Here is an 11185-nt window from a genome sequence, read left to right as displayed (position 1 = left end):
CATGGATCAAATGATTATTTCCTGATTTCAAGTATTTTTCCCCATTCAAAAGATAAATATTATGAGTTTTGTTATTGCTGTAACAAGGGAAGTTGTTGCCTTGCCAAATCCTTAAAATCAGGAAGTCCCTGAAACTCACTCAGACCGTTTAAGATCATCCTAATTTAGGATTTGCATTAAAACTTTGTAGGTTTAAATCAGGGGTGTACAAACTATGGCCTAATGGTACTAATGTAAGTATTTGTAGTACTATAACTTCAAAAGCAGAACTCTGCTGTTTGATACAGACCTTATTATCAGTACAGTGGCTGTTTTTAGTTTTCACCAATGCTAAAACGGCAATGTACTCAAACAACACCATGTACATGTCAGTCCACTTCAACACTACCTATTTATTGTTGTCCATATTCTAGATTGTACATAACCTGTTGATTCTTCCTGTAGCTGTAGACCACATCTGTGTCACATGCACCAATCCAAATGACAGACTGTACACCACTAATCTGTGCCCCTCTTCTTGGAATATGTTTCAATATGTGGCCCTGTGTGAAAAAAGTCTGGATATCTGTTCTCTAAATACTATTAAAACTGTAAACATAGTGTGAGTTGTTGGTATTATTGGTCTCTGTCTCCTCTCTAAAGCTGTTAGAGAAAGTTTGTTCTCTTGATGAACAGAAGGTTATTTTTACACCTCTGCTCTAACCACACACAAGTTTCCTCCCTCTCACCAGCACAGTATCATGTCTTCATTTTGACACATCAGTGAGTGATAGAGTTGGCCAAGAAAAAGCCTTCCTTCAATACCAACTGTCAAACCTCTTAACTGAGTTTATCTTCTACCAAGCATGAACAGGAACGGCACATACAGGTCTGATCTAGAGGTGAATGTTCAATATCACCAACATGACTGAAACTCTTTAATGGAGTTCAAACAACAACTTCTGAGCCACCAACCTCTCTTTATATACATGTACATCTATCTTCTTCTGTTTATCCTGGATTGGCTCCTGGAGGCTGCAGTCTGAGCAAACTTCCCTTTCCAGACATCGTCCCCCAGCAGATCCTAGGTCTTACTCAGGGTATTGTTACTTTCAAGGTGCAGATTGTCGAGGTGAAGCAAACTATGGACAGAGACTGAGATGCTGCCATGGCATGAACCCATGAAATATTCTTGTTCTTCAAACAAATCCAAGAAATATAAATAAAGCACTTTACACTAGCAATAAGCACTAACTTTTAGGCTGAGGCTCTGGGACGGGGCGCTGGCTGCACCATACTGATGAACAACATTTTAAATGTTAATACTGTCAAGATAATGTCTTTAGTTGAAACAGCAAAAGCAATTAGTAACTGATACCATGTCTTTGAAGCACATGCAAGACATCTGTATAGACGAGTGAACATGTGCAAAAGACACGCAGCTCCCAATCAGCAACACTGCATGATTTTGTATCATCCAATCAGAAAGCTCCACTCTCACACATATATATATATCCTTCCTCTGCCCACATCAACTCAACAAACCATCTTGTCTGTGACAATGGTGATTTTGAACACTGTCATCATCACTGTGCTCTGGACTCTGTGTAAGTACGAGGAACACTGCAGAACTAACCAGATCTTTACATACACTTGTGTACAACATTTGTTTTGTATTTTAGGTGCATCTGAGACACATGAAGTCCAGCAGCTTGAAAGTTTCCAAACTGCAAAGCTCGGTGAGACTGTGGTGATCAAATGTTCAACCAGAAATATCTGGAGACGTAGAGCGTGGTACAAACTGGACACCAACAGGAGTCTACAACTGCTCGCATCAACAGTAAATTTCCCTGAGACAAAAGCTGTAAATCATTATTTAGTTCAAAGTTCTTCTGATGAAACCACTTTGACCATAATGAACATGACAGCAGAGGATGTCGGCACGTACTATTGTGGAATAGTTCTCTCATTTAATGTTATATTTGGATCAGGCACTGTTCTGAAGTTTGAAGGAGAGTCAAAGCTCATGCAGTCTGTGCTCCAGAGTCCAGACTATATCAGAGTGCAGCCAGGAGACTCTGTGACTCTCAGCTGTTCATTTAACACCAGCCTCTGCTCTAAAGATCACATCAGTGTCACCTGGATTAAAGGTTCTGCTTCTGAAACGATTTCCTGGAACAATATCAATGAGGTTGTGTGTGACATACACTCAAACACTGAAGAAACTTCATGTGTTCATAACATGACCTTGGCCAACATCACATCTACAGCAGATGGAATCTACCTGTGTGTGGTGACTGTCTGTGGACACATGCAGACGGGGACAGGGACCAGGATGCTTGTGCACGGTAAGTATTTAAACTTTACAAACTTCACCCCTATTTCCATTTTAGTGAAGCCATGTGATGACCACAGTTTGACCACCAAATGGGTGATGGTTTATGAATTTATGGAAAAACTGTGTAAAAGAAGTCTGGAGTTTTACCTGTGATGCAACAGAACAGAACATTTTTGAGCTCAGACAAGATCACTTTGTATTTATGGTTTAATGAAACATAAATGAAGCAAAACTCAACTCCAAGTATGTACTTAATTTGAGGACAATGATGTAACATGGTTAAAAAAAATTTTTTGCATATGTGTATTTTGAAATGCTGGTCCTGTTGCAGTAAAGACGTGTGAATATGTTGATGGATCACTGCTGGTTCATAAAATATACTGGGGCCATTGTCTCAACATGAAGCATTCTTCTGACAAACTGTTGTTGTGGGCTGTTCATGTCCAAATCTTTTACCTGTCAGATTAAGATTAAATTCATAATGAAATAGTTTATTTAGAATAAATCAGGTTTAGTAACTACTTAATTAATACCTCAACCATAACCCCTTAATTATGAAGTTACTCAGCCTGAATCAATAAAATATGAATGTATCATCATTATCTCTTAAAGGGATCATATTATGCAAAATTTACTTTTAACCATGTCATAGTTGTTTCTCTTTTGAGCCAGTCATGCATGTTTAAGTTATCTTCATTCTCTTTAATTCAAGACTTAATTTCAATAAACCTCGGTACATGACTTCTTCCTTCTCAAATTTGATTTTTCTAGCAGTAATGCACATAGTATTTGGCAACATAATCTGAACTGAACTATCCATAGGCAGGGCCATGTGCATCGTAGAATGGACATATTGTAGATGGAGATAAATGGCTGGTGTCTTCCAAACTGGAAGTGAACATGGTTTCAAAATGTTTCCATTCAAAGCTGGTTCCAGTTCACTTCACTTTCTTTGTAACTGCAGCCGTCGGGCATCTCCTCATTAAAATGTTCATTTTAACTCTACATGACACTGGTGTGTTCATTTGACTGTAAATCAAGATGTGAACATATATATAAATAATATGCCAGTGTTTCCCAGATTTTTTTCTGGGGACCCATATTTTAAAAGTCACAAACCCTCGCGAGCCAAGTCAATAGACATTATTCATAAATCACTAAATAAAGGTGAATTTGACCATTACTGAACATTAATGAGGATATTTTATTGTTGACTGAGTGATCGTGTCTCTGAACAATTAGTTTTACTCAAGTTTTAAACAATGACAAACAGTCATTGAAGCAGCAATAAAAGGATCCATAAGTCGACTATTTGGACATTAAATGTAGAACATTTGTTTTTCTTTTCAACATTCAATTGAACCAGCAACATTGGAACAAAATAGTCAACAAAATAATTACAAAAAGATGAGAAATTATACAAAACATGTCTTAACATTTCAACATTTCTGGAGGCTAGGATTCACTGACTCGCTCTCTCATGTGTCAGAAGTGTATATAACAGACCTACATGCACATCGTGACAAGGCGACACAATGTAATACATAACAAACCAACCAGGTACATTCTTTCCCGAAGGTCGGCTCAGCACGTTTGATTGACAGCAGTGTGCCTTGTGGCTCAGCGTCGGTCCACTGCCAAACCAGTGGTGCGAGTGGAAAGGGGCAAGTGCCTTCAACACCCTCACCCCTGATTGGCTCTTTAGTCACACAGTCCACTTCAAAATACTGTTTATGCTTGACACAGTTCAGTCCAGCAGAGCAGCACTTTGTTGTGATGCTGTTTACAGTGACATACTGTATCATAAATGGGCAAGTGTAAAACAGCACCACAGTTTTCAGCTTTAAGTCAGTGCTCTTGGTTCTTTTGTGAAGTCATTTTAGACCATTATAACAATTTGTCCAAAACAGAACCTAATGATCCACATATGTCATAGATTAGAATTACAGAAGTACTAGTATAATATGTCTAATTATATATGGTGTTGTTTTTATAAAGTCTCGTTTTCCGTTTGAAGGTGGTGACATCTCTGATCTGTCCAAGTTTAGCCCGACTGTCATCGTCTTGACTGTGCTGAACGTTGTTTTCTGTGTGACTGTGGTCGTCCTGGTGTGGCTGGTTTACAGATACAGGAAGAATCAACATACAGGTACTGACCACATTTACATCACAAACACATGAGAATTCTATTTCACTTTCTCACACCCAAGGAACACAACATTTGTTTCTGTTACAGAAGGATCTTGCTGTTGTGGCTCCACTCATGATGAACAGGTCATAGAGATATTTTTATTACATATTCATGACATGATTAAGACTATATTTGCTCACAAAGTTTTTGTATTGTTGTTTTTCAGGCTGAAGAGGAGATTACTTATGCAAGAGTGAATGTGGTGCCCTTGAGCGCCTCCTGCAGGTCAGCCTCAGTCACGCCCCGACAGGACCCGGTGGTTTATTCTGAAGTGAAGAATCGACAGGACCAGCTGCCAAAATCTTATTAAAAGATTCACTTCTTTCTCTTGAATGGCAAGGTTTCTTCTGCTTTTCCTTACCTCTTCAGACATCTGTCAATTTATACTTTTTGGAACTTGACTGAAAATAAATGATGTGGAATAACAGAATGAAGTTTCATTTGCTCATGTACATTGTCCCAAATAAGTACAACAATTCTCCTAGTGCTGTCAGTCACTAGGTTTAAGCACTAATTATATTGACTATGCTTTCAATTGTTCATGGATCAAATGATTATTTCCTGATTTCAAGCATTTTTCCCCATTCAAAAGATATAATATTATCAGTTTTGTTATTGCTGTAACAAGGGAAGTTGTTGCCTTGCCAAATCCTTCAAATCAGGAAGTCCCTGAAACTCACTCAGACCATTTAATATCATCCTAATTTAGGATTTGCATTAAAACTTTGTAGGTCTAAATCAGGGGTGTACAAACTATGGCCTAATGGTACTAATGTAAGTATTTGTAGTACTATAACTTCAAAAGCAGAACTCTGCTGTTTGATACAGACCTTATTATCAGTACAGTGGCTGTTTTTAGTTTTCACCAATGCTAAAATGGCAATGTACTCAAACAACACCATGTACATGTCAGCCCACTTCAACACTACCTATTTATTGTTGTCCATATTCTATATTGTACATAACCTGTTGATTCTTCCTGTAGCTGTAGACCACATCTGTGTCACATGCACCAATCCAAATGACAGACTGTACACCACTAATCTGTGCCCCTCTTCTTGGAATATGTTTCAATATGTGGCCCTGTGTGAAAAAAGTCTGGATATCTGTGCTCTAAATACTATTAAAACTGTAAACATAGTGTGAGTTGTTGGTATTATTGGTCTCTGTCTCCTCTCTAAAGCTGTTAGAGAAAGTTTGTTCTCTTGACGAACAGAAGGTTATTTTTACACCTCTGCTCTAACCACACACAAGTTTCCTCCTCTCTCACCAGCACAGTATCATGTCTTCATTTTGACACATCAGTGAGTGATAGAGTTGGACAAGAAAAAGCCTTCCTTCAATACCAACTGTCCAACCTCTTAACTTAGTTTAGCTTCTACCAAGCATGAACAGGAACGGCACATACAGGTCTGATCTAGAGGTGAATGTTCAATATCACCAACATGACTGAAACTCTTTAATGGAGTTCAAACAACAACTTCTGAGCCACCAACCTCTCTTTATATACATGTACATCTATCTTCTTCTGTTTATCCTGGATTGGCTCCTGGACGCTGCAGTCTGAGCAAACTTCCCTTTCCAGACATCGTCCCCCAGCAGATCCTAGGTCTTACTCAGGGTGTTTTTACTTTCAAGGTGCAGATGGTTGAGGTGAAGCAAACTATGGACAGAGACTGAGATGCTGCCATGGCCTGAACCCATGAAATATTCTTGTTCTTCAAACTAATCCAAGAAATATAAATAAAGCACTTTACACTAGCAATAAGCACTAACTTTTAGGCTGAGGCTCTGGGACGGGGCGCTGGCTGCACCATACTGATGAACAACATTTTAAATGTTAATACATGTGTTACAGATTCTGCCGACATACTGTCAAGATAATGTCTTTAGTTGAAACAGCAAAAGCAATTAGTAACTGATACCAAGTCTTTGAAGCACATGCAAGACATCTGTATAGACGAGTGAACATGTGCAAAAGACACGCAGCTCCCAATCAGCAACACTGTATGATTTTGTATCATCCAATCAGAAAGCTCCACTCTCACACATATATATATCCTTCCTCTGCCCACATCAACTCAACAAACCCTCTGGTTCGTGACAATGGTGATCTTTGAACACTGTCATCATCACTGTGCTCTGGACTCTGTGTAAGTATGAGGAACACTGCAGAACTAACCAGATCTTTACATACACTTGTGTACAACATTTGTTTTGTATTTTAGGTGTGTCTGAGCCACATGAAGTCCAGCAGCTTGAAAGTTTCCAAACTGCAAAACTCGGTGAGACTGTGGTGATCAAATGTTCAACCAGAAATATTTGGAGACGTAGAGTGTGGTACAAACTGGACACCAACAGGAGTCTACAACTGCTCGCATCAACAGTAAATTTCCCTGAGACAAAAGCTGTAAATCATTATTTAGTTCAAAGTTCTTCTGATGAAACCACTTTGACCATAATGAACATGACAGCAGAGGATGTCGGCACGTACTACTGTGGAATAGTTCGCTCATTTAATACTCTTTTTGGATCAGGCACTGTTCTGAAGTTTGAAGGAGAGTCAAAGCTCATGCAGTCTGTGCTCCAGAGTCCAGACTATATCAGAGTGCAGCCAGGAGACTCTGTGACTCTCAGCTGTTCATTTAACACCAGCCTCTGCTCTAAAGATCACATCAGTGTCACCTGGATTAAAGATTCTGCTTCTGAAACGATTTCCTGGAACAATATCAATGAGGTTGTGTGTGACATACACTCAAACACTGAAGAAACTTCATGTGTTCATAACTTGACCTTGGCCAACATCACATCTACAGCAGATGGAATCTACCTGTGTGTGGTGACTGTCTGTGGACACATGCAGACGGGGACAGGGACCAGGATGCTTGTGCACGGTAAGTATTTAAACTTTACAAACTTCACCCCTATTTCCATTTTAGTGAAGCCATGTGATGACCACAGTTTGACCACCAAATGGGTGATGGTTTATGAATTTATGGAAAAACTGTGTAAAAGAAGTCTGGAGTTTTACCTGTGATGCAACAGAACAGAACATTTTTGAGCTCAGACAAGATCACTTTGTATTTATGGTTTAATGAAACATAAATGAAACAAAACCCAACTCCAAGCATGTACTTAATTTGAGGACAATGATGTAACATGGTTAAAAAAAAAAATTGCATGTGTGTATTTTGAAATGCTGGTCCTGTTGCAGTAAAGACGTGTGAATATGTTGATGGATCACTGCTGGTTCATAAAATATACTGGGGCCATTGTCTCAACATGAAGCATTCTTCTGACAAACTGTTGTTGTGGGCTGTTCATGTCCAAATCTTTTACCTGTCAGATTAAGATTAAATTCATAATGAAATTGTCTATTTAGAATGAATCAGGTTTAGTAACTACTTAATTAATACCTCAACCATAACCCCTTAATTATGAAGTTACTCAGCCTGAATCAATAAAATATGAATGTATCATCATTATCTATTAAAGGGATCATATTATGCAAAATTTACTTTTAACCATGTCATAGTTGTTTCTCTTTTGAGCCAGTCATGCATGTTTAAGTTATCTTCATTCTCTTTAATTCAAGACTTAATTTCAATAAACCTCGGTACATGACTTCTTCCTTCTCAAATTTGATTTTTCTAGCAGTAATGCACGTAGTATTTGGCAACATAATCTGAACTGAACTATCCATAGGCAGGGCCGTGTGCATCGTAGAATGGACATATTGTAGATGGAGATAAATGGCTGGTGTCTTCCAAACTGGAAGTGAACATGGTCTCAAAATGTTTCCATTCAAAGCTGGTTCCAGTTCACTTCACTTTCTTTGTAACTGCAGCCGTCGGGCATCTCCTCATTAAAATGTTCATTTTAACTCTACATGACACTGGTGTGTTCATTTGACTGTAAATCAAGATGTGAACATATATATAAATAATATGCCAGTGTTTCCCAGATTTTTTTCTGGGGACCCATATTTTAAAAGTCACAAACCCTCGCGAGCCAAGTCAATAGACATTATTCATAAATCACTAAATAAAGGTGAATTTGACCATTACTGAACATTAATGAGGATATTTTATTGTTGACTGAGTGATCGTGTCTCTGATTAGTTTTACTCAAGTTTTAAACAATGACAAACATTGAAGTCATTGAAGCAGCAATAAAAGGATCCATAAGTCGACTATTTGGACATTAAATGTAGAACATTTATTTTTCTTTTCAACATTCAATTGAACCAGCAATACTGGAACAAAATAGTCAACAAAATAATTACAAAAAGATGAGAAATTATACAAAACATGTCTTAACATTTCAACATTTCAGGAGGCTAGGATTCACTGACTCGCTCTCTCATGTGTCAGAAGTGTATATAACAGACCTACATGCACATCGTGACAAGGCGACACAATGTAATACATAACAAACCAACCAGGTACATTCTTTCCCGAAGGTCGGCTCAGCACGTTTGATTGACAGCAGTGTGCCTTGTTGCTAAGCGTCGGTCCACTGCCAAACCAGTGGTGCGAGTGGAAAGGGGCAAGTGCCTTCAACACCCTCACCCCTGATTGGCTCTTTAGTCACACAGTCCACTTCAAAATATTGTTTATGCTTGACACAGTTCAGTCCAGCAGAGCAGCACTTTGTTGTGATGCTGTTTACAGTGACATACTGTATCATAAATGGGCAAGTGTAAAACAGCACCACAGTTTTCAGCTTTAAGTCAGTGCTCTTGGTTCTTTTGTGAAGTCATTTTAGACCATTATAACAATTTGTCCAAAACAGAACCTAATGATCCATAGGTGTCATAGATTAGAATTACAAAAGTACTAGTATAATATGTCTAATTATATATGGTGTTGTTTTTATAAAGTCTCGTTTTCCGTTTGAAGGTGGTGACGTGTCTGATCTGTCCAAGTTTAGCCCGACTGTCATCGTCTTGACTGTGCTGAACGTTGTTTTCTGTGTGACTGTGGTCGTCCTGGTGTGGCTGGTTTACAGATACAGGAAGAATCAACATACAGGTACTGACCACATTTACATCACAAACACATGAGAATTCTATTTCACTTTCTCACACCCAAGGAACACAACATTTGTTTCTGTTACAGAAGGATCTTGCTGTCATGGCTCCACTCATGATGAACAGGTCATAGAGATATTTTTATTACATATTCATGACATGACTAAGACTATATTTGCTCACAAAGTTCTTGTATTGTTGTTTTTCAGACTGAAGAGGAGATTACTTATGCAAGAGTGAATGTGGTGCCCTTGAGCGCCTCCTGCAGGTCAGCCTCAGTCACGCCCCGACAGGACCCGGTGGTTTATTCTGAAGTGAAGAATCGACAGGACCAGCTGCCAAAATCTTATTAAAAGCCCATCACATTTTCACAGTTTGTTGTTTCTTCCATTATTCAGCATAATTATGTTTTGCTTCCTTAAATGTAAAGTTTGTAATATTTTTGGTGGAAGGTCCGTCATCCGCTTGTCTCCATAGTGATGTTATTGCTTTGCCTGGAATGTTCCATGGTATGACATTAAACACATCTATCTAGCATTTATTCATCACAAACGTTTCAACAAGGCTATGTTCAGACTGCAGAGCTTAATGCTCAGTTTGGATTTCTTTTTTTGTGTGAAATCAGTTTTTTTTTTTGCGAGGTCGTTCACATTTCCAATTAAATGCTCTTTGTATGCGATATGCAGTGTGACCTTTAAACGCTACAAGTGTGTCCCGCATGCACATTGGAGGACACAACACCGTCACGCACAGCGAACGTGCTCAGTGTTTATGGAAGTCGCCTAAACGCTGAGCTTGTCTCCCAAAATACGGTCCAGTTCTTTGTAAAATGAACAGGTTACACGTCCACGGTCTCTTCGTTTGTTTGAGTCTTTATATTTGGCTTAAGTCTTGTATTTGGCTCACAGGTTCTTTATTTTTCATTGGAGCCGGGACCGTCTTTAGCCACGCTCGGCCATTTCTTTGTCAATCATTTCAAAAACTGCCCAGTTCTGATAAGACTCCTTCAATTTGGCCTGAATACAGCGATCCCCCCAAATATGAATAAACTCGCTAACCTCGCTTTCCCTCCATATCCTCCTGGCCGTTCACACTGAAGTCGCATGTCAAAAGATCGGATATGTATCGGTTTTAGTTGCACATATCCAAGTGGTCTGGGTCACAAAAAAATGTGATCTGTGTCATTCAGATCATTGTCATCAAAAGATTAGATACAGGAGCATAGGGGTGGAATAATCAGATTTGGGTCACTTCAGGCTGCAGTCTGAACGTAGCCTAATGCTCTCTGTGAATAGGGCTGCCTCTCCACAGATCTGGCCTGTAATGTAGCCTCTGGTTGTTTCCCTTCAGACAGATAGGTTTAATCTCTACCGTGGAACATTTTAGAGTAGACAAAGCAGTAACATCTCCATGAAGACAAACAGGTAACAGACTCTTTACTAGAAAAGTTGCACAAGGCGCTTTAAAGGTGAAGTATGTAACTTTACTGGAGTGTCCGTCACCTGCTCGTTTCCATGGGGATGTTATTGCCTCGTCTGAAATGTTCCACAATATGACAGTGAACTTATTTATCTCCATGGAGACGGTCTGGTTGAATTTGTGGAGATGAGTACCTGTCCACACTAAGAATGCATGTTTGATTTTT

The 11185-nt window shown here is 39.0% G+C and overlaps 1 protein-coding gene across 1 annotated transcript; it reads left to right on the top strand.

Moving 5' to 3' along the window:
* The first annotated feature begins 6609 nt into the window (after positions 1 to 6609).
* LOC129409703 (uncharacterized) lies at positions 6610 to 9893 on the top strand. Its single transcript, XM_055156211.1, has 5 exons — positions 6610 to 6661; positions 6737 to 7402; positions 9410 to 9541; positions 9629 to 9666; positions 9750 to 9893. The coding sequence occupies exons 2-5, from the start codon at positions 6970 to 6972 to the stop codon at positions 9891 to 9893; spliced, it is 747 nt and encodes a 248-aa protein (XP_055012186.1). The 5' UTR covers positions 6610 to 6661; positions 6737 to 6969.
* The last annotated feature ends 1292 nt before the right edge of the window (positions 9894 to 11185 follow it).

The sequence above is a fragment of the Boleophthalmus pectinirostris genome, unplaced genomic scaffold (genome assembly GCF_026225935.1).
Source record: "Boleophthalmus pectinirostris isolate CB_2022bp ecotype Guang Dong unplaced genomic scaffold, ASM2622593v1 HiC_scaffold_20, whole genome shotgun sequence".
In the NCBI taxonomy this organism is placed as follows: domain Eukaryota; kingdom Metazoa; phylum Chordata; class Actinopteri; order Gobiiformes; family Gobiidae; genus Boleophthalmus; species Boleophthalmus pectinirostris.
Note: the sequence above shows the minus strand (reverse complement) of the source record. Positions and strands in the feature narration are given on the sequence as shown.